The sequence below is a fragment of the Monodon monoceros genome, unplaced genomic scaffold (assembly GCF_005190385.1).
Source record: "Monodon monoceros isolate NGI ecotype Baffin Bay Population unplaced genomic scaffold, NGI_Narwhal_1 Super_Scaffold_7, whole genome shotgun sequence".
Lineage (NCBI taxonomy): Eukaryota > Metazoa > Chordata > Mammalia > Artiodactyla > Monodontidae > Monodon > Monodon monoceros.
This window is the reverse complement of record NW_021703784.1, coordinates 45,652,380-45,677,058: the sequence shown is the minus strand read 5'-3', so window position 1 is coordinate 45,677,058 and position 24,679 is coordinate 45,652,380. Positions and strand designations below refer to the sequence as shown.

At 36.7% G+C, this 24,679-nt stretch overlaps 2 protein-coding genes across 3 annotated transcripts in view; one reads left to right on the top strand and one right to left on the bottom strand.

Annotated features, from left to right (window-relative positions):
* The window catches only part of DLG2 (discs large MAGUK scaffold protein 2), a 2,046,181-nt gene extending 2,030,670 nt beyond the window's left edge, over positions 1-15,511 (bottom strand). Inside the window, exons 1-2 of the mRNA XM_029208176.1 lie at positions 15,368-15,511; positions 14,755-14,913 (exon numbers count right to left, since the gene is read on the bottom strand). The gene's annotated coding sequence lies outside the window, so the exon portion shown is untranslated. The remainder of the gene's footprint in view (positions 1-14,754; positions 14,914-15,367) is intronic.
* Positions 15,512-16,746: 1,235 nt separating this feature from the next.
* TMEM126B (transmembrane protein 126B) lies at positions 16,747-24,265 on the top strand. Of its 2 annotated transcripts, none has more exons than XM_029206921.1 (5): positions 16,747-16,827; positions 19,284-19,405; positions 20,442-20,635; positions 21,699-21,810; positions 22,416-24,265. In XM_029206921.1, the coding sequence occupies exons 1-5, from the start codon at positions 16,747-16,749 to the stop codon at positions 22,597-22,599; spliced, it is 693 nt and encodes a 230-aa protein (XP_029062754.1). In that variant the 3' UTR covers positions 22,600-24,265. The 2 variants fall into 2 exon arrangements, with proteins under 2 accessions (XP_029062754.1, XP_029062755.1); XM_029206922.1 differs by lacking the exon at positions 16,747-16,827 and adding an exon at positions 17,007-17,013.
* Positions 24,266-24,679: the final 414 nt, after the last annotated feature.

Genomic DNA, 24,679 nt, shown 5'->3' with positions numbered 1-24,679 from the left:
ATAATAAGCTAACATTAAACTATTCTATAGTTATATTCCTAATTTCATGACAAAATAATTTAATAAACTAATCATGAATTCCATAAACTATCTTTAAAATTGATAATTACAATGAACTCAATTTTAAGAACCCACTTTTATTTCTGTTGTCTTCCAAAAGAATCTGCAACTATGAAACAAAAGAAAGGTCCGAATGAAATGCTGACCAATTGATATTCACATAGTAGATGAGACTCTCTCTTGTCAGAAAAAATTATCTTAAAATTGGTGACTTCCTACCAGAGAGTATCCAGATTCCTTAGCACAACCTTTGAGGCCTCCGTCACATGATCTGTTTACAAGTTATATATTTAGCCTTATTTCCCACTATATATTATTCTACCCCCTCCACACATACACACACAGTGCCCAAGTCACATTGGATTACTCACTTCTCCTCTCCACTTCCCAAAACACACACACACACACACACACACACACACACACACTTTCTCTTTTTCTCACCTCTGCACTTTTCTTTGCTCTTCCTGCCCCCTGTATTGGAATATCCTCCCCCATACCCCAATTCCCTACCTTGAATCAGTGTGCTATATTGGAAAGTGTTTATTGTCAGCTAGATCTGGGTCTGAAACCTACTTACTAGCTGTGTGTGACCCTCAAATTACTTAACTTCTCTGAGCTTCAGTTTCCTCACAGGTAGCAGGATTAAATTACACAATACTTAATACAATGTCAAATGCATAGAAAGTAATCAAGTCAACTGAAAACCGATCTTCCCTTAATTTAGACCTAACTCAAATACTCTCTATTCCATAAAGCCATCGCTGACAGTTAAAATTAATCACTGTCACCCTTCTTCCAAACCATTTTGCCTACACAAATACTGCAGGCATTCTTAATACATACTGTTATATTATGGCTCTTGATTACATGTCTTCACTGCCCGCAACACAAAATATCCTTGAAAAAGTCACCAAAGTGACAGTGTCTTTGTGTGTAGTAGGTGAAAATTGTCTTTTTTTTTTTTTTGGAAGTGAGAAGATTCAATTTTGTTGTTCCAATATGAAGATCTATCTGGAGAATGTCAAGTCACATATTTTTAACTAATAATAATTATGTACACCAAGAATACAAAATACAGTAACTGATTTACTCAGACCTGAAATGCATTATGAGAAAAGGCAAGACTCATCTTAACCAGTAAACAACTGCTTTCATCATCAACTTGTGTTTTATAAAATTATGTCTGGAAAGCTTCTGGAGAAAATGGCAACAAAGTTCAGACCAAAGTCTTAAATATTACATTGATAATTTTCCTTTTTATGATTATATATATATATATCTTTATTTGTTTTCTCTGAGGAATTCTTATCCGAGGAACTAACAATATACAAACTTATAAGGCACATTATGAAAAGGGTTTCTTATGGGTATCATTTGGGATGAAAGACGACTGGAATTATCATTGGTTTTCCACAATTTCATCCTTTGCCCAGATTCTGTCATGAGTAAGAGTTTTACTTAGAGTCAATGTTACCTCCTTCAAAAGTCTCTTTTGGTATTCCTGGCACTTCTCCATCTGACCAGAGCTCTTCTCCTGTTACCTTATATTTTCAAATCTTATGATGGATATTCATCAAAATTTCCATGCTTTGAGATTCATTCTTTTTTCTTCCAGCTTTACTGAGGTATGATTAACAAATAAAAATTGTATATGTTTAAGGTGTACAACAGGAAGTTTTGATAATACGTATATATTGTGAAGTGATTATCCACAATCATTACTACAAAGACAATTAATTGTCTTTGAATTTTAAAAGCCTTTCCCCCTTCAAATCTACCACTTTCACAAATACCAATTATAATAACAATAATTCATATTTATTGAGTACTTTATTTCATATCTTTCTCCCAAACCTCCCAACTCTTCTCCCCCACAGCCATTCTCAGCTGATGATCACGCTATTTTATGGAAAATCATAAGAGAACTTCCACAAGCTCCTAACATAACATATACTGACTTATTTGTAACTGCACCCCTATATTCTGCCTTCCCTCCTGTTACTATGGATAAAATATTTGTGTTTCTCTCTAAGGCCAACTCCTCTACTTGAGCACCTGAGCCTAGTCTCTTTTGCCTACTCGAGGACATTGCTTCATCATCAACTGTTTTCCTCTCCATTCAATCACTCCCTTCAGCATACAAATCAACTGTATTATCAGTGATTTTTAAAAACTTTCCTTTATGCCTCATTCCTCTCCAACTAACTATAGTCCCCATTTCTCTGTTCCCCTCTACAGCAAAACTCCTTTAAATTTCCCTTCATTCTTTCTTGAGACTACCCTAATCAGACTTTTCTTTCCAGTAATTCCACTAAAACTGCTCTTGTCAAGGTTACCTGTTATCTCCATCCTACTAAATCCAGTGGTCAATTCTCAGTCATCTCACTTGACCCATCAGCAACATTTGATACTGTTGCACTCCTGAAACATTTTCTTCACTAGGCTTCCAAGCAGTGAATGCTGGTAAATGTTTAACAAACCAGTTCTCCAGGTAAAAAAGAAAATGTCAAACTTTAACTTGTCAAAGCTGAACTCCAGATCTTATCCACCACCCCAATCTGCTTGCCCTGCAACGTTCTCCATCTCTCATCCTTCCAGCTGTTCAGGCCAGAAATCGCTGGAGTCGTCATTCATTCTTCTTCTCTAGCTCTCTCTCTACATCGAATCCGTCAATAAATCCTGTTGGCTCTAACATCAAATTACATACAGAATCCCATCACTTCTCACCACCTCCAGTGCTACTACCCTGGTCCAGACCATCATCTATCTCCTGCATTAATGAAATAACCTCTTACAAGTCTACATGATGTCACTTTTTCCCTCCTACAGTCTTTTCTAAACACAGCAGCCAGGAAGATGTTTTTAAGTCAGAAGTCAGATAGGATCACTCCTCAACTCAAACCCTCCAGTGACTCCCCATCTCACTCGACAAAAGCCTACCTCTTCAATTTCAGCTTTTACACCTCTCCTTTTGCTCAGTCTACTCCAACCACAGTGGTCTCTGCTCTTTCTCAAATACATCAAGAACCCTCCTACCACAGGGACTCTACACTTGCCTTTCTGCCTAGACATTCTTCCTTCAAATATCCATGAAGCTTACTACTTCACTTCTTTCACATCTCTGCTCATATGTCACCTTATCAATGAGGCCTTCTCTCATGCTCCTATATAATATAGTTTACTCCCTTAAAAGAAGGGAGAATTTCAATAAGCAGTAATGCATGGAGAAGGACATTGTGTAATTAGTTCTTTTTTTACCTAAGAAGGATAGAAATATAAAAATGAATATGGATGCACAGGAGCTGTCTCCAATTTTAAAATAAGACATATATTAACAAAAGATGGTGTTATAAACATATGCTAGTACATATGTATAAACCTTTAATTTTTAAAAATGCTTTCAAACTTTACCTGATATATTTTTAACAACTCTTTGAATCAGGGACAAATATTTGAATCCCCATTTTGTCAACAATTAAACAATCAGCTGTTTCCCTGAAAAGAGAGTGGCTTACTATACCTGAGCTTCTAAATGCATTCCTAACCACTAATGTAAATAATCAACAATGTCATAATTATAGTATACCTCTCTCAGTTCCCATATGTATCTTTGGGTGCTAGTTATCTGATTATCTATAGCGCTTCAAGCTTTAGCCTTTCTCATTCTTTCATTTGTTAAACAGATAATTTTTAAAAGTCTAAGTACCAGGCATCTTTTCTTTTTTCTTTACAATTATAATTCTTTTTCCTCTGTGAAAAAGATATAATTTTATAGGTACTCACTTATTCTGAGATTTTTTTCCTGTGAATGGCAATTCCCAAAAATGTATCAATAGCATTCCCATAATCACATCAACAAATATAATTTGCTATATAAGGGGACTTTCACTAATTCATTCAACATATATTTATTGAGTGACTACCCAGGGAAGACACTGTATTGATTCAAAGCAGCTAGATGTTCTCTAAACCAGCAGAGCTTATTATGCCTCTCATCTCTGTGTGAGAAAAATCTGACACATAAAACAAGATGGTAGAATATAAGAAAAAACAAATGGTTAAATACGGTCAAGTCTATCTTAGACAACTTAGGCTTTTGCATGCCAGCATCTAATGCTGGAATTCTGGCTGCCCTTTTACGCTTCTTTTGATTATTAATAATGATCACTACATAGTGTCAACTCCATTTCTGATTAAATTCTTATTTCTGATTAATGAAAGCTTGAATTCAAAGGTAATCTAAAACTATATACCTATACAAAGATGATAAATTAAGCCAAAAAAAAAAAAAAAGATGACAAGGATCTTGTTATACAAGTCAAAGATCCCTAGCCAGATGTTGACTACTTGAATAAAGTGGAAAGTTGAGATAATCATCCAAGTAAGTCAGGACGAATACTTTAATTGATGTTCAAATTAAACCAAGTATAAGTGGAGATTTTTTTCACCTGAATTGCCAATACAATGGCCTCAATTTTCCTATTTTCTTTGTTAAAGGAAATCCGTATTCATATGACTCCTGAGTCTATTGAAAGGATGAAACTAAATTTGTAATACCTGAAGGCACGTACAGGAGGAAATAGGAGGGAAATCTTTTTTTTTTAATTTCCCCTTAGTTTTTAATTTTTAATTTATTTATTTTTTTTGGCTGTGCCGTGCGGCACGTGGGATCTTAGTTTCCTGACCAGGGATCGAATCTCCACCCCCTGCATTGTAAGTGTGGAGTCTTAACCACTGGACTGCCAGGGAAGTCCGGAAATCATTTTTTTAAATAAAAAATTTTTGCATGAAATATGCAATCCAAAGGATATAGTGAATGTTACATAACTGGAATTATAAGTAATCATGTGTCTGTTAATTAAGCTTCAACTCTTTTGTATTTGGTTTAAGAATAGCATTACCAAGAAGTTACAAATAATTTGGGACAGGTGATTCAAATTTGAAACAGCAAACGGCAATACTGCTAACAAATGAAATTTTAGAAAGAGGGAAAGGATAACATAAAATTATTTGCCACAACTAAAAATAAAAGGAAGAATTATAGAACATGTGATGGTATTGTTCAGAAAACCAAGATCAAAGTGTAATAGAGGAAAGGGTAAACTAAATACACAAATCATTTAGAATACTGAAATTCCTTTAAATAAATTTATGTAACATTTTTAGTTTAGAAAGAACTTTCACGTGCATTATCTGATCTGATTCCCACCCCTGATAAGTCATATTGCCTATTTTACATGAAACTGAAATTCATAGTGGCTTGTCCAATCACAGAACTACTGAATAACAGATTTGGAGCTTAATCCTAAAGCTTTTGATTTCAAGTATAGTGTTTTCTCCACAGTACCACCCTTAATGCTCCAGAAACAGAGTTGAGCATATTTCTATGGAAAAAAAATAAAACTTGACCAATCAGACATAATTTTATCACTGAATTTTAGAATCTAGGGTTATATGTTGAAACTCTTATTTTTACATGTGTTTATTACTATAAAAATTATATTTATAACATATAAATTAAAATGGTCCTACCTTTAAAACCTGATAGAGATAAAAATTTCTTTGATTCATTAATCAAATATTTATCTTACTATGCTCTAGACACTGGGAACTCAACACTGAACAAGATAAATATTCTACCGTCTTAGGGGTTTCTTTTGTCTGAAAGTAAAGATAATTAAATAGAAAATTTAAACAAAGTAAAAGATTAAAATAGAGTGGGATCATGCTATGATGAGGTACCAGGGGTCGTGAGAACAGAGAAGTAAATTGATGCCATACAGACCATGCTATGTTTGGCCTTATACTGAAGGAGGAATAACCAGCCATGGAAGATTTTTTAATAAAGATGAGCATGACCATTTTTTAAAGTTTTAGAAAGATCATCCTAACTATGGTGTGATATATATCAATTGAAAGAAACAAAAATGATTAGAGTTTTTCCCTCTCTCACGCCATTTCAAATGAATATATGCAACATTGAACAGTTTTTGATTATTTACAATATAAGACATTATGACTAGCAAATAAAAATATTTTATTAGGAAGTACTTATATGTGCTTAATTCTTATCATTGACATTATTGTTCTTGTTATTTTGTAAATTAAGATATTCATATGAAAATAATAAAATGATGAATGCCAACAGAAAAGTTATCCTCGTACCAGTTCCTTAAAAAGAAGCTTTTTTAATATTAAAATATACAGTTCAAGGTGATACAACAAAGGTGTCATTTTATTACTAATAAAATTAGCTGGCATTTTTTGAGCAATGCTAAGCATTCTGCAGAGATCACCTTATATAATTTTCACAAGAACCCCAAGAAATACTACTATACACATTTTGCAAATGAGGAAACAAACTGAGAGAAATGAAATAACTTGCCCAAGGCTACACAACCAGTGTTGGAACCAGGGTATAAACCATGGTCTATCTGGCACCAAAGCCCATACTTTCAAGTATTATGCCATATTGAAACGTAACTTATTGGGAAAGGATCAGTGTTTCTTTTTTCTTTAATTGTCCTTAGCAATTATACTATACTTCCAGCCCGCTGCCTCCCCCCAAAATTTTTTAAATATACTTCAACAAACACCTGTTGATAAGGCTATTTCCCCTACTGACACAAAAATATATTAATATGAAATGGTGAATTTATATTACTACCTTTCAGATAAGTCATGCTTTCAGAATTTCTACAGAATTCTTGAAGAGAACAATGGGAAAAGTACAAGGTTAAATAGTAATAAATAGAAAGAAAGAAGATAGTAATTTGCATCTTCAGCTGAATACTGAAATACGCCTTATTCCAGTTGTAACAAACTAGAAAAAGAAAATGAAAAAATAGGTAAAACTTGGAATTTAAATTGTGGGGAAAATGTATGGCCAGACTTAAAGCAGATCTAAAGACTGCAATTATTTTGTAAATATTGGATGGTTTACAGATTACTTTAGCAACATTGAAAGAGAAGAAATACTCATAAGAAACATTATTCTATTCTAAAAAAAAAAAAAGCAGTGTGGCATTTCCTTTCTGTAACCAGATGTGTACTTGCCACATCTGGGTAGGCTAACTCCAGAAGCTGACCAGGAAACTGGACCCAGACAACTGATGGAAGGAGACAACTTTCCTCTGAACACAACTTTCCTCTTCCTCGGACCAAAAAAAGAAAGAAAGAAAGAAAGAAAGTATTCTGATAAGCATTTGTATAGCACTTTCCTATTCCTAAAATAATTTCCACATGGGCTAGATATTTTTCTTTGTCTCAATAATCCTAAGAGTTGAGTATTATTAGTGCAGTCATGTCTTAAGATGAGGAATTTGAAGCTCAGTCTGTTGATCTTCTTTAGATAACTTATTCAGCTAGTGGTAAAGACAGGATTCCGTCCCAGGACTCTCCTCCACTGCACCATGATGCCATTCATTTGTTCAAAGAATACCTTACTCATACAGTAGAAAGAACATTGGATGAGCTTCCTGTCCTAATTCTATCACTAACTTTATAAAAGTGAAGTTAATATATATTATCTTATTTGATGGGGAAAAGAAATAACATATATGGGGGGAGTATTAAACCCCCTTTAGAAAAGGAAACTGAGGTTCAGAAAGATGATATGATTTTCACAAGGTCACCTGGTGGTATTATCATAAGAAGGCATGTGAAGAAGTACCTGTGCGAGGCTGGCACTTTGAGATGTTAATTTCTTCTCTCCCTAAATGTTCCCATTTCCTTTCTTCTCATTCAAGCTGGTAACTGGTTTTGTACTTTATTGCCTCAGGGGAGGTATGTACCAGGACAGAAAACCGACTGGATTTTAAAGTTATCCCAGTGTTGCTTTCCAAAAGCCTAAACCCTCCAAATAAAAGAAATGTTTGTTTCAGAGATGAAAGAGAGATTCTCAGGTACATGCAGAGAGGGGGACATCTCCTAGCCCTTCCCCAGTCTAAAGAGATTTTCTCAGTTGAAAAATAAGAGAAGTTTTCAGGTCCCAAGGCAGCAGGTATCTAGGCTCTGTTTCCTGGCAGCATTGCCTGAAAGGCCGAAAGACCCCAGAGAGGAAAAGCATCATTATACAGCTAGGCAAACAGAAATGCAGAAATTCTGGGAAAAAAACATTTAAATACATGTCTTAGCAGCAGCAATTGTTGCCAGACCAGAAAGAACCATCTAGACACAACAACTCATGCCTCAGGGGTAAACTGTTGTATATAGATGATCAATGACCAGAGTATACCCCCATTCCAGATGGAACCCTACCATAACCCCACGGAAGTAGGAAAAAACTCAAAAAGGATTGGAGTGATTCTGCCCACAACTTAGTAATTAAGAGTCAAAAATAAAGTTGAACTATAGAAAATAAATGGATATTTCTTACACACCTAAATTTATAGACTGAGAGTCCAGCTCAGTGATTATCAGAGCTTGTCCCTTCTCCTAGAAGCCAGGTCTTCTGACTACTGGTCTAGGTTTTTCCCACAATATCACTGCTATCGAGGATTACAGGGACATGATGCAAAGAAATGAACATGACACGATGTTAATCCCAATATACACAGTGAAATTGCCTGTGTCCGTATCTGTCTCCCTAATAAATTTTAAGCATCATAAAGGCAGACACCGAATATCATTTGCCACTGTAAAACATGCACCTAGCACAGTGCCTGGTACATAGCAGGCACTCAATAAATCTTTGTTGAATGGATAAATGATGGAATAAATAAATAGAAGGAAAGCTATTTCCTTAAATACATACCCAAATTTACCTTTTAAAATAATTTATAGTTTATTACCTATAAGGTATTTTAAATAGTACAGAACCTAACAGGTTTATTTCAAGTCTCACCACACTTTCAATGATAAAGATGTCACAACTCTCCAAAATGATAGGCCCCCTACAGAAGCCTCAGAGTCTTACTCTAACAGAATTAGGGCCCTAATGGCTGGCAAGATGTGTCATCAGCAGCAATGGGATACATAATCTTACTCATAATCTTTGAAAGATTTAACTTAATTCATTTTCATAGGATTTTCTACTTTATATCATTTCCTCTTGATTTTAAATCCTAAAACAAATGAGGTCAGGAGAATTGTTTCATAATAGAGGCGATTTGGCCATAATTCTTGAAATAGCTTTGAAAAACTCACTAAAAACTGAACCTATGCAGAAAGCTTACTACTTGGAATTTGGAATGACTGACTGGACAGAAGAGACTGGGTAAAACTCATGATCCTTTGCTGACAAAGCAACCTACATTGAGGATACAGAGCCCTCGTGCCTTGACTGCTACAAACTCCTGAGCAGGAATTATAGCTGGGGTACAAGTGCTCTTGCTCCAGTTAAAAATAAAAAATAAAAAGATTTTATACATCTCAGCATTATACTCAAAAATATTCTATCATCACTGACATGGTTACACAATAAATATTAAGAAATAACAGCATATAATGAGAGTATATAATTAAGAAAGCATTCTTATAGTTTACTGAATGTATTGTTATAAAAGAGTGATGGATTAATTGATTGATTGGCAAAGGCATAAATGAATTGAATGTCTTAATTTGATGTTTTAAAAATCCAATATTTTGTGTACATCTTGTCACTGACTAGACTCTTCCACCCAAAGATGTAACCAATCATAGGCCTAAAGGAAAGATCAAATATTCTAACATGAATGGAGCACTTGGGCAGTTTCCCAAAAACCTAACAGTTCAAATATTTTATGGTGTCAATTCATTAGCATATCATTTGCAACATTCCCAATACATAAAAACTGTAAAATAAATTCAATTAACAGATAATTTTACCACTATGCCTATTGTTTGCTTCATAACATACTCCTAACCAGTAGTTGAATACAGAGTATTCTTCTATTTCTCTCTTCAGAATGTTCTCTCTTTATGCCTCCTGATTGATGAGTATTTTCCAACATCAAGGATCTGTGGCTTGATGTAGAGAACAAACATATGGACACCAAGGGGGGAAAGTGGCCGGGGGCGGGGGGTGGGGGCGGTGGTGGTGTGATGAATTGGGAGATTGGGATTGACGTGTATACACTAATATGTATAAAACAGATAACTAATAAGAACCTGCTGTATCTAAAAATAAATTAAATTAAATTAAAAATAAAAGAATCTGTGGTGTCATGATTTTTAACAATTCTCTCAACCAAGGTCAAGATGTCCCTTTTGAGGGATTTTAAATCTAAAAAAATCTTCAGTAAGTTATCTTACTTTGACTTACAGAAATTACAAAAGTTTGAAACCTGCCTTTTCCCATCCGTCTCTGGGGCTTAACTCTTTTGAGTTCTACTGGCTCGGAAAAAGAAAAAGCATAAAGTTTTTTGAAATTGAAAAAGCATCTGAATGTAATCCTGGTACAGCAAACACAAAAGTTCAAACAAAAACTTGGTGAAGTACGTACAGAAGGGATAAAATAGCTACTCAGGTGTAATCAATAAATTTAGGTACCTATTTTCCCCTTTAGAGAACCTGAAAAAAAATTTAGTAATTGAAGAAAAGCTAGAGATAGAGAGTATGCTCTGATGCTTAGATAATGAAAGGCAAATATAAACTAGTGAGATCCTACAAAAAAGAAGGTAAGCCACAAAGTGCAGGAAATAGATAATGAAAGAAATTTTTAAATGAGGAAAAATTAAACATAAGAGTTATAAGTTCCCTTCCAGAGAGTGGGGAAAAAAAGAAAAACAGAAATGACACTTTTATGAAGTATACAGTCAACCAAAAGGAAAGAGTGTAAACCCAGGAAACAACAATCTCAATTTCACAAATGTCCATAAGATACATGGCAATATCATGTCTTGGGATTCTAATCACACAACATTCTTCAACTTCCTTTAAAAAGAACAATGTCAAAACATGTGAATTATGAAAATAAGATTGTTTAAGTTTCAGTACATGGTATACATACTCTATTATATGGCTAAAAATAGTTGCAACAGAAGAATTCAAAGGAAATAAAGTGTCATGTAAATTAATAACATCAGATAGACTTCTATACCAATTTAAAAGAAGAGCAGAATAGGTCAATTTTTTTAAAACACAAATGAAATAAGCATCAACCTCAAAGTATTAAAAGCATTGATTTTTTCACATATTTAATGACAATAAAGAGAAAAAACTGCTCAATAAAGAAACTGCAATGTACTAAAAAATTCTGTTGAAGTATATTTTATCACTAAAACAGCAACTTTCTGCAAAAACCACAGGGGAGAACACAACTATCATTAACTTTAATTTCTTGCATTAATCCAACATGAAATCAGATCAATTCACAAGTCTGTTGAAATAGCCCCTTACTATACATCATGACCTTGCATCATAACAGAGAATGCTGATACAACTTATCTTGGACTGGCCCTGAATTTTCAGAATTTAAAACAGGTCAAAGATATCACAAATGCTCAGTTGGGAGCAAATCAAGTTACAACTGTAGAAAAGAGAATCCTGAATGAAAAGCGACTGTTGGGAGAAAAATATCTCTGAAGAAGAAATGATGAGTGTTCTGTTGATAAAACTGAGATCTATAAAAATGTGAAGAGAATGAGGTAGAAGAGGTAGGAAGTAATGTCATAAAGCAAAATAGCACGGAATATAGCAGTTTTGGCTTACCTAAGAACAATCAAGAATAGCACCTAAAAATGTACTTAGGGAACTTTCCCGGTGGTCCAGTGGTTACAACTCTGTGCTTCCACTGCAGCGGGCCCGGGTTCCATCTCTATTCAGGAAACTAAGATTCTGCATGCCGTGAAGTGCAGCAAAAAAAAAAAAAAAAAAAGGTACTTAGATGTCACACCCATTCCCACTTCCTACCATGCTTGCGTGTTACCAATCAGAGAAACTACTCTCTACTTTTAAAATAACATACAAAATATATAACAAGTGAGAAATATGTCTTATGAAAATTTCTTATTGTAATAAGAATATATTCAACAATGAATAAACACTTGGCTCTATGAGGATAGTTATTGTTTAAAATTACATAAAGCCTAGATTCCATCCTATCTACCACATGCAACAATGAAGAAAGAAAAAAGAGGGACTTCCCTGTTAGCACAGTGGTTAAGAATCCGCCTGCCAATGTAGGGGACACAGGTTCAAGCCCTGGTCTAGGAAGATACCACATGCCATGGAGCAACTAAGCCCGTACACCACAACTACTGAGCCTGCGCTCTAGAGCCCGTGAGCAACAACTACTGAGCTCACGAGCCACAACTACGGAAGCCTGCGAGCCTAGAGGCCACGCTCCGCCACAAGAGAAGCCACCACAATGAGAAGCCCGTGCACCGCAACGGAGAGTAGCCCCCGCTCGCCGCAACTAGAGAAAGCCCACGCGCAGCAACGAAGACCCAACGTAGCCAAAAATAAATAAATAAATTTTTAAAAAATACAAAAGAGGGCTTCCCTGGTGGCGCAGTGGTTTAGAGTCCACCTGCCAATGCAGGGGACGCGGGTTCATGCCCCGGTCCGGGAAGATCCCATATGCCGCGGAGCGGCTGGGCCCATGAGCCATGGCCGCTGGTCCGGAGCCTGTGCTCCGCAACGGGAGAGGCCACAACAGTGAGAGGCCCACGTACCGCAAAAAAAAAAAAAAATACGAAAGAAGCAGCACAAATATTAAAAAGAAAGAAAAAGATTCAGGATGATAGAGGACTGTGCTCTCTGCAGAATAAATCTAGGTTATACTTCAAAGTATTTGTTTTACTTATAGAAACAGTACAGACAGTAAGCTTAGCTAATTAAAAATATAATGTACATGTCATAACTTGTTTGGTTAGTTGTCTATAATATTTTAAAATATATATCTTAATACTAACAGTTTTAAGAGATTTTTTAAAAGATAAGCTGTTTCTCTAGATTAGTTCATGAAGTAAATTACATAATGCATATACTTTAGTAATATCCAAATATGTACTTGTTAATTAGAATTTTGTACTTTGCTAATTAGACCTTGTTGATTCCTTAAAAAATTTGACCCACTACAATCAATCCACTGGTAAAGAATAAGAGAAGAGGAAGGAGGGAGGGAGGAAAGAAGAGGAAGGAAGGAAGCAGGGAAGGAAATAAATTATTTCTCATAAAGTATGGTTTTCAATAATGTATCGGCAATATTTGTAACTTTCTTTAAAGGTAGGAACTTTTGTAAAAATCTCAGTCTGTTGAGTTTAGACATCTTAAGTTCACCCTTAGTTAAGTTATATCTAGAACATCAATGCCTTTCCTCCTCCTTCCCAGATACCTTTTTAACCCTCTCTTTCTCTCTCCCTTTCCTCTTCCTCTTCTCTGTCTCCGTCTCATACATACATACACACACACACACACACACACACACACACAATGTGTTTAATTCAATTACTAGTTTAAAATAAGTCCAAAAGGGACACTAACTAGAGCACAATAAATGGTAGAAAGAATAAAAATACACCTCAAGCTAAATAACTCAAAGAGACGTATCCTTTATTGGCTACATTCCCCCAAATCATTCTTGTTCCAAATAAACCAATTGTGTCAGGTCTGGACAGGTGTCGCTCCAAAATCTCAAGGAGAGTTTACTTCTCTCAGTGATATTATGGAGGAGAGCAGGAGAAGGAAACAAGCCCAGTCTTAAATTCCAGCATACAAAGGGACATTTCTAGGTGTTTCAGAGGTTTTGTATATCATTGTCCTTCTCTACAGACAGCAGCTGGATAAAGAATCTCACTGATTATAAGTTTCCTCAATACACCTTCCAAATCCACAGGTAGGATTAAACATCAGGCAGAGCTAGGTTGCACCTTAACCTTCACACTAAGCTTTAGTTTCAGACTGTAGCAACTCACATAAATGGTCAACATTTGGATCTATACTAGTCCACTACAGTAGAGTTCAAGGGTATTGATACACATTTTAGTTTAAAACTCTTTTAAAAACTCCTTTATAGTTGACCTGGTCTTCTATAAAATGTCAAAAAACAAAAAACACCAGCTTCTCTAGGATCCTTAGGTGAACAAGGCTCACCTGGGGTAGATCTAGGCTAAAGTGAATCCCAAGGTGTGACCTATAATAAACTATACTTCAGGAACCTCCCAGATCTTGATCAGTGGGGGTGGGGAGTGAGGTGTTTACCTCACTTGCAGAATTTGCCAATCATGTTACTGGATAATGTATACATGTGGAAAAGCACAACAGTTACCAAAGTGGTGCTTTATCACAAAAGTGAAGTTTCCACTAGAGTAAACCCAAACATGAAAGCTATTTTTAATAAAAGATAAATAATAAATCTATAATTGCATTCACTACAAACAACTTTATCTTTTACAACTATGTAATTTGCTTGATAAATATTAAATCCATGAGGAAGAGCTGCACTGTACAGGTTTCTTTTTTAAAGACTGTAAAAGTAACCTTTAACAAGCTAAGAAAGCAAGCTAAAGAGAATCCCAAATCTGTGGTATCAAATTTACGCTGATTACAAATGGTGATTTATACCACCTGATTTAGGAAACCATAAATGTCTATAATACAACAGTCCTACTTGGTTTTCATTTAGTAAAATAATATTACTGAATGATGTACCACAGAAAAGACATCATTACAACAACTACATCCCAAGCAAAATTCTACTCTCAAATGGACTACAATTTAAACTGCAAATAGCAGAACCAAGAAACAGGAGAAACATATATAGAAAGCCTCATAGCCCACCTTTCTTCTTGACTGGCATTCTTGGGTCTTTCCACTGATACAGGATTCAAGATCTCTTTTCAGGTCTCAACTTGATCCACCTGGATGGAGGCCAAGAGCCAGGTAACTGTTGCAAACCACTTCACTGTTTGAAATCCAGGCTGTCTTCTCTTTCAAATAAAGAAAAAATGATGTATTTTTTCCACCAACCTTGACAGTGCCCACGGAGTTTAAAGAAAAATAGCTTTTGAGTTTTTCAATGTTTATAAAACATTTATTCTGTTTAAAAAGAAAATTATTGTAAGCATAGAAAACATTATTAAAACTCCTCTTCAGGCAGCAGCATTTTTGGAGTTCGATGACTAACTCAATTAAGGCACAAACCAAATTTACACAGCTGTCTCATTACTCAATACATGATCAAATTCAAAGATGAACTGGTTGATGATAAAAACCCTCAATTCTTTAGAGAAAAATTTAAAACCCTCACCCCCAAAAAATACTTTTAAAAACCTCTTTGACTCTAGTCTCTAAAAAGGTGGGTGAGTTTGGACAGTTTTCTGGGGCAGAACAGACTGAAAGGCCCCTTTCTATTCACTGGACCAGAAGTTCCGGATCTCACCCCCTCAGTAAGACAGGATCCAGCTTGCTGTCACTTTCATTTTTTTTTCTTCTGTGCCCTCCAAGCCCCTCAGGCTTGATCCTTAATGCCCCCTCTGATTCTGATCCTCCCACGTATTAACCGAGAGGATTGAAAAGAAGGAAAGCAATCCCCTGGCATGGAGACATTAAAGTGACAGTGCTACTCAATGGGCACTTGATGCAGGATGAGTTGGCGAAGATTTCTTCACACTGGAGTCATTCACATCATGCCGTCTCTTCGCATCCAAGCAGCTCCCTATCCGTCGAGGAAAAACACTGAGACTCTTCGAGACAAGTCAAACCTTCCCCCAAAGGTGTTTTCTGAGACGCTGTAGTAGTATTAGGCATGTGAGCATAAGCTGTGCAAACAGTTCGCGGTTTCCTAAATGAGAGAGTTCGGCCGCTTGGCTTCCACATCCACCCTTTTTCCCTCAGTCTCTCTCCAAACTACCCACCTTGCTTTTGCAGAAAAAACAAATCTCTCTGCTACCGCCGGCCACCCCTGCCCACACCCCGTTCTTATATAGAAGAGCACAGAAATGTCCTGCACCCTCCACGCGATGAAGTGTTTCCTCAGGCAGGAGAAACAGCAGCACTAGAAATTATATAACTCTCGATTTTGGCTTCTCTAAGACATGGAGACCGGAGGGTCGGGGGGTGCTGGTCTGGGAGATACTGCTGGGCACTGAACGCGCACAAAAGGGCGCCAGGCGTCCTCGCTGGGCCCCCCAACCCGAAACACCGGCTGGTAAGGGGGTCTTCTCGGGGAGGTGGGGGGCAAAATTATCTCCGGTCTCTTTCCAAGCGAGGAGAAAGGATAGAATATGAGGGGACTAAAGACTGAGAAGGGGAGTCTGACGGCTGTGAGGGGAGGAGGCTAGTCGGGGCTGCTCTGGCAGCCGGCTGGGGGCTCTAGGGAGGAGGTGCCCGAGAAGCCGGAGCCTTAACACACGGGCCATACCAGAGGGGCAAGCACCCTGAAGGAATGAAAGGGGCTGGGCAGCTCGGCCCCAGCTAACGGAGGTACCCTGAGGAGAGGAAAACGCGCAGCGACATCCCTGCGCTCGGACCGCCCCACGTTCCCCTCAGGAGGCGAGAAGAGGGAGCTACGGTAACAAATTAAAGAAAAGGGAATACGGGCCTGGCAGGGGGGCGGGCCCATGGGAGTCTGGACCTCCTGGAAGCCAATGAGCGGCTCCCGTTTCTGGACGCCGGGCCCAATCACAGCCAGGATGGAGGGCGCGGCTTTTGACTGGGTCGGGGCGGGCCAGGGATGAGGGCTAGAGGCGTGAGCCCGCACCACTTCCCGCCCCGGGAGTTCTGGGTCCCCGCCCACCACTAGTCACGTGAGTCGCCAAAATGGCGGCGCTCGGGCGTGAGGCTGGAGCTGACAGGAGGGCTGCAGGTGTGGTGCCGGTGGGAGTTGGGGAAGCGTCCAAGGTAGGCGGAGACCCAGGGTGGTAGGGGCGGTGATTTCTGCAGCCTCAAGTGCTGCCGCACTCTTCTGAAATGATGCGCGTAAAAGGGATTTGAAGTCTGAAGAGAACAGCTCCCAAGTCCATGCAGGGCGCAATTAAATCCCTGGTTGCTATGAAAAGAGGTGGGGAGAAAGTAGGAGACCTAAAGGTTAGTCCTGATTGATGTAGTCTGTTTTCTCTTCACTCGGGGCGTTTGCATTTTAAATTTCCTGCCATTTTGTCCTGACCTCTGCCTGGGTTATGGGTTCTGAGGAGATGACTTCATCTTGCTTATCCGGGGGGCTTTCAAATACCAGGTGAATGTCTGAGCAAATGATGAGTGAATGTTAAATAAAATTCTGAAGGTCAAGTGAAATAATACACATAAAAGCACTACAAAACCATAAAATATTACTGGTGTAATCGTGCTGACTAGTTGAGTGGCCTTGAACTGGTTACACTTTAGATAAAATGTTAGTTATAGAGAAATTTTTAAAATTCAGTACTTGTAAAAATTCTATCAGGAAGTTATCGGTATATTTCTCTGCTTTAATAACTGCCTTACAAAAACTATGCACTCAATAAATATTTGCTGTCCTGTTTAAGTATTTTGGGATCATAATCCTGTATATCTGTGTTTCCTATATATTGAGGTGTAGACGAGGTAGGAGGTTGATACAAGGGGTTGCCTGAAAGTTTTCTTTGTGAGGAATAAGGCACTTCAGTGAATTGGATGACAGCAAAACAAAAAGTTCTCCCAAGTTTCTGGTTAATTGTCATGTTACTGACATCTGCCTTCATGTACACTAGAGGGATTAGATATAGAATCTCCCTTAGATATTGCTATCTCGTCTTTTCCATTTGCCATTTAGATGTCAGAGAGAGGCAAAAGATTAAATCTAGTCTTTGAAAAATTGTAATTTATAAAATATTTTACTTTTTTTTTCTGTCCTCCTCAGATATTTTAAAGAAAAAGATAGAACTGGCTTGAGTACAGTTCTTCAATGATGCAAGGAAAGAAACTCGTCCATTATTACTCATTGTTTAATACCATATGAAGATTCAAAAGAGTCTGTACCTTCAGGATGTTGATACCACGGATGAATTGGCCTTTCATTAGTTAGAGTTAGGGTTGGAACATATCACTTATTCAGGAAATGAATATTACAGTGATGTTCAACATGTGTCCATTGACTACCAGCATCAGAATCACTTGGTGTTATTAAAATGCAGATTTCTAGACTTTACTCCTGTTGAATCCAGATATCTCAATAGGGAGCTCAAGAGACTGCATTTCTGATAAACTCGTGATTCCTGTGCACATGAAAAGTTGAGAATCTTACTAAGTCTCTTTTATGCTTAACCCTTTCTGATTCTCTTGCCCAGGACTCCTAAAATTTGAGACTTATTAGTCTATGCCCTTGACCATAAATGTTGTTAAAATGGAGAATCATATAAATTGTGAAAGGCATAGATTTAATCTATTCATTGGCTAATCTGGAATCCCATAATGCCAGTATGGCAAAAGATGTAACAAATATTAAGACGTTTCACAGAAATCTGAGAGTCTTACCAGAGCAAAATATTCAGAAGGGATCCTTTCTGAGGGTCCAATTTTGTTTTGTTTTTTTCAACTACTGGTTTCTGTTAAGATGCTACTGGCCAAACCTCATGGTCCCTTGACATTAGCAACTATTCATACATCACACTTGGGACACAGGAACTTTCCAACCCTGGAGCCCAGTGCCATAGGTCCAGGCTCCCTGATATACTGCATAGCAATTTCCAGCAAAGGCCCTACTTCTGCCTCAGTAGGGATCTGGATATATATACCTTATAAAATCCAAGGTAACCATGATCCACTGCCTCTTCCTAGGCTGGAATGTGTCCCTCTTTCTGATGTTCTCTCTCGATATTCTCCAAGGCAATCCCTGTTCTCTCCTACCTCTCCAGGAAAGTCAACATAATCTCCAAAAGCTCAGGCTTTCATGAGACAGAGGATAAAGATAGTGGTCAACAAGTAGCTACTGTTTACTTTCAGCTCTGAAAAAGCTAGAGCATGGAGAACTACAAAGGGCCTGGCTACCTTCAGGGAAAACTGTAAAGAAAACAAAAAATATCTCAGTAAATTATCCTTCTACAACAAGTCCTCAGGCAAGTCAGCCTCTCTGAACCTTGTTGTCTCATCCATAAAGGTAGAGATGACCATTATCCTACCAATTTCTCAAAGTTGTTATGTGAATCAAAAAGCCATCATCTAACAGATAATAAGAGCTCACTAAATAGTGACTGAATCATTAACAAAGTGTGTGAAAGCAGATGACAGTACTTGACACTTTTACTAGAGTCTAAATGTTTTTTAATCTGAATCTGTAGAATTTATAAGATTTAATATTAACATCATTAGCTATTATGGTTCTGGATTTTTGTGTTTTCCAGGACATCAAGATGCCAACATACATATATGGTCAGTCCAGTCCTTCTCTAGGAGATGCAAAACTCAGAAAACCAATGGTCATCGAAATCATAGAAAAAAAATTTGAATATCTTAGAAAAGAAAAGTAAGAAACTCACCTAGACTGAAAGTCAATAACTTTATTTGCAGATCTTTTGTATTGCCATTGTTTCTAGGTATCTAAGATCCTGTTAACTTTATTGAGTTGGTTATAAAGAAAGCTTATTTTAAAAAAAGAACTGGAGGGAAACATGAGCAGATGAAAATAGTGGTTTGTTGGAATACTGAGACTGGATAATTTCTTTTCTCTCTTGAAATTGTTTTGTTTCTAAAATTGTTGAAATGTTATTTGTGCAATAAACATATTTTAATTAAAAGTAGGAGAACACCATTTTGAGGGCTATTTATATTGTAATTAATTTCAGTTTAGAATTTATTACCTCAATAACAGTGCTGAGCTCAGCAAAAGGGAATACAGATTCCATGATGTACATATAGTCTCACATTACCGTTCTGACTTTTAGGTTAATAGAGCTCGAGAATAAAATCAAAGGACGTTGATCTTAGACTTTAAACATTTCTGGATTTAGGTATGAGTCAGAAAAACTAGATCTTTCAAATTTCTTTGGATGAAGTTTTGGAAATCCTAGACAAATTATTTTAAATATCTGGACTACTTAAGAATAGTTATTTTCTAGAAGGCCTAACCAAATGTAAAAACTTTTTTCAAATGACCTTAAGCAAATTAATTCTTTTAGTAGAAAGAACAATATTCTTGGATTTAGATAGTTCATAAAATTTGGCTACATTGGAACATATTCATATTTATTTGTGGCCAAAATTTATTCTCTCTTTAAAAGAGCTCCATCTTAGAACCACTCTATTCTCAGGAAGATAATTATATTGTTCTCTCATTAGAATGCAAGTTCTATGAGGGGTAGAATTTCTTTTTTTTTTCCACTTTATTCACTGCCCCACCCTCAGCACAAAGAAAATACCTTTCTTTGTATAGTATTGAGCATAGTAAATGCTCAAGAAACATTTGATGTTGAGTAAATATGTAATAACAAACCCAGGAAAGGATATATCTATTAGAAGAATATTATGTTGAACTTAATTCTTCACTTTGTTTTTCCAATTAGGACTTTAAATATATATGGAACAGTGACCTTTGGAACAACAGCTGGTTTCTCTGGAATATTGGCAAACTTAATTTTCAGACATTGCTTCAAGGTTAAACATGATGCTTTGAAGACATATGCATCATTGACTACACTTCCATTTTTGTCTACCATAGTTTCTTGTGAGCTTCTTGTAAGACATGCTTTGTATTCAGGTAAATTTAAATTCATTAACATATAATGTGTTTCTAAGTAAAATTACTCATTAACATATACTGTTGCTACTGCTGATAATAGTCCCTTACATTTGTGTATTTCTTTACCACTAACAAAGTACCTTCACATATATTGTCCTGTTTCATCCCCACAACAATCCTCCTAATCAGCCAGGGCAAGTAGTATTGTGTCTTTTTTTTACAGGTAAGAAACTAATTTGAGACATGTTCAAGTACACTAAGAAGCAGCATGATATACTGGGAAAAAAGGAGGCTTTGGTATACTACATATTTCACTTAAGTTTTGTGACACTGGGCAAGTCATTTAACCTCTGAGACTCAGTTGTCTTATCTATGAATTAGGACTAATAGTACTTACCTCACAGGATTGTTTTAAGAATTAAGATACTGTGTGTTGAATGTCTAACATAGTATCTGGCATATTATGGGCTTCTAATGTTATTTCCTACCTCCTCCCCTTACCTTAAGTTTCACAACTAGTAATTGATGGAACCTCTGACCCCTGTTCATCAGGTCCCTGCTTAAATACCTTTTCCCCAGGGAAACCTCTGATTCCCTCAGGTTAAGTTTCTAGATACATTCTCTATTCATTTTACCTTCAAAGCATATGCACACTTAAGATTATTTGTTTAAGTATTTGTCTAATGTATTTCCTTCTTAGTAAACGGACCTGAAGGTCAGAGATTGGATCTCTTCTGTGTAATACTGTATCCCTAGCACATGCCTGACACATAGACAATATAAATGTACTACCCTAGAATCCAGATATCTGGTCTACTAGTTTAATATACTTCACTATGAAATTACTTCTTCAACAGCCATATAAGTAAGAGGTAACTTATCTTTATGTGAAGTATAATAAAAGCATTTTTTAAATGTGATACATTTAGTCTATTGTGCCATAGACTGAATTTCTAATATTCTTTCTACTATTTTGCTATGCTTGAGGACAATGCAAATAACTACTGTATGAGGACCCAAGACTCTTAATAGTTCTTATCCTGAGTTTTAAAAGGAGATCAAATTTACTTTTGTTTTCCAGGTAATATAAGCCGGGAAAATTGTGTTCTGAGAAGTTCACTGATTGGCATAGTGTGTGGTGTTTTATATCCCATTGCTTTAGCTTTTTCTAAAAATGGACGTCTGGCAGTCAAGTAAGTCCATCTTTTTGTTCCGTTTCTTCCTTTCTTCCCTTTTTTTTTTAAATTTATTTATTTAATTTATTTATTTTTGGCTGCTTGGGGGTTTTCTCTAGTTGAGGCAAGCAGGGGCTACTCTTGGTTGCGGTGTGCGTATGGGCTTCTCATTGCGGTGGCTTCTCTTGTTGCAGAGCACCGGCTCTAGGCACACAGGCTTCAGTAGTTGTGGTACGCAGACTCAGCAGTTGTGGCTCGTGGGCTCCAGAGCGCAGGCTCAGTAGTTGTGGCGCACGAGCTTGGTTGCTCCGCAACATGTGGGACCTTCCAGGACCAGGGCTTGAACCTGTGTCCCCTGCATTGGCAGGTGGATTCTTAACCACTGCACCACCAGGGAATCCCCCCCTTTTTTTTTTAATGTTAATAAATTCTCCTTATTCTTTAGCTGCCAATGACACATTTTCATCAAAATATCATAGTTTCATATTTCAAATAGCTAATTTTAACCTTTTTTGCTATCTACATGAAAGATCTAGAATAGAAATGATCAGTTTAGGAGACATCAACGAATTTTTTATAGAATTTACTTCCAGAGGAAGTAATTAATCCTTTTTCGTTTTTAGGTATCATACTGTTCCACTGCCACCAAAAGGAAGGGTTTTACGTTATTGGCTGCTGCTTTGTCAAACAGAGGTAAAAGCAATGGTGATTCCTCTTATACTTCAGACAGCCCTTGGAATATATCATGGTCTACAGCATTATGCAATATTTGAAAGTACACTTGAGAAAACTGTACATGAAGGTTAACCAAAGAATGAATGGATACTAAATCAGTATAATGGACTTTTTTATGATGAGGACTTAGGCACTGCTGAAAGAGTTAAAAGTAATTCTGGATAGACAATTTGTTTCTTTTCCTTTTGCCTGGTGTATAGCAGGTGCTCAATAAATATTCAGTAATTAAATAAATGTAGGTTTCGTCTCTGTTTTGTCATTGTATGTGGAAATGGATTTGAGGCCTCAAGGTCTGATCTATACATTTATGTATGTATTCATTCACAAACATTTATTGAGCACCTGCTAGGTCTCAGACATTGTGTTACATATAGTAAGAAATCATCCTTATCCAGAAAGAACTCACAATTAGAAATGTGAACACATAGCATGAGAGGGTTTGAGAGATATACACATAATTCTTTGGGCACACTGAGGGTGTGGCTGTTAACTACTTGTGCAGAAGGGAAAGCTATGGGGAGAAAGTGACATTTGTCCTAGATTTTGAAGGGGAAGTTGAAAGTTCACAAGAAAGCAATATAGAAATAACATAACAGCCCATTCCTCTACTCTAAACTCGAATCCAGTACACTTCAGTACACTTACTAGCTCTTATCATTGACAAATTACCTTCACTGTGCTATTTAAAGAACATTTATTGAGTGCATTAATATAGGCACCAGGGGTACGAAAATTCAGTCACTGCCCTCAAGAAGCATAAAATCTAAAGAAAGAGATCACAGCATGCTTCTTTAAGTCTTCTAGAGCATTCTTGAGCTACATGTTTAGTTAGGGAAACAGGAGAGGAAATGAATGCTGTCTGATGAAAAGAATAAGACACAGAATGGAACCCCGTAACTCATTCTCCTTGTCTTAATCACATTCATCTTGAGATTTAAAGATTTGGTCATCTGAGGCCCCAAGCAACACAAAACAGAAATGGAAGTCTTAATTAGGTGCTTTACAGCATCATATATAACAAAATGAAATACACACACTCTTTTACTAATAAAAAAAAATGGTTAGTAAGCCGTCCAGCTTTGTATTCTCAGAATAATCCATGATACTTGAAACTCTGAGGAAAGGGCAGGCAATTGGGGGAAGAGAGGAAACCAAGTCAAATAGATAACAAGATCAATGGTATTAATATTAACTCTTAAACATTTATTATTATACAATTATACAAGTACATGAATACCTTCTTATTGTGAGATATACAAATGATCCAGAAGTATATAGAGCGTGACTTGAAAGTCCCCCTTCACTCCCACTCCATCCTATTTCTACTCCATTCTCCAGAGGCAACCATCATCAAGTTAGCACATCTTTTTCCTTGTAGTATTCTTTTGTAACTTACATATTTTTTTAATAAATGGTATTATCCATACATATACTGGAAATTAATTTTCCCTTCAATATATGTCTTGGAGATCTTTCCGACTCATTACGTGTAGGTCTAACATGTTCTTTTTGGTGACTGAAAAACATTCTTGGTGATTCTAGTATTCACATAGGTGATCTTTCCAATACCCTGGTCTCTCTATCCTACCACTTATTCCCATGGTCATACTTTAGACCTGTGCTGTCCAATATAGTAGTCATTAGCCATGTGTGCCTCCTGAGCATTTGAAATGTGAGTAGTCTAAATTGAGATATGTAGTAAGTATAAAATACACATTAAGTTTTAAAGATTTACTATGTAAAAAAGAATATAAAACATCTCAATAACCTTTTGATTACATGTTGAAATGTTACTCTTGGATATATTGGATTAAATAAAATACATTAAAATTAATTTTACCTGCTTTTTTAAATCTGGCTACTATGAAATTTTAAGTTATATACACAGCACATATTTTTATTGGACTGTGTTGCCCTAGACCTTGTCATTATCAATAAATTGAAATTCTTCACATTCTCAATTGTAAAATCCCATATTCTGATCACTACCTCCTGTCCTTCCTGTTTATTCCTTCTCATACTGCAATCCGGCATTACTTCAGCTCTATCAGAATCTATAATCCATTAATCCCACTACCTTTTCACTGTCTCTCACCCCCCTCACATCCTTACCATCTCCAGCTTCAGTCACATCAATCTTTTTAAAGTTTGC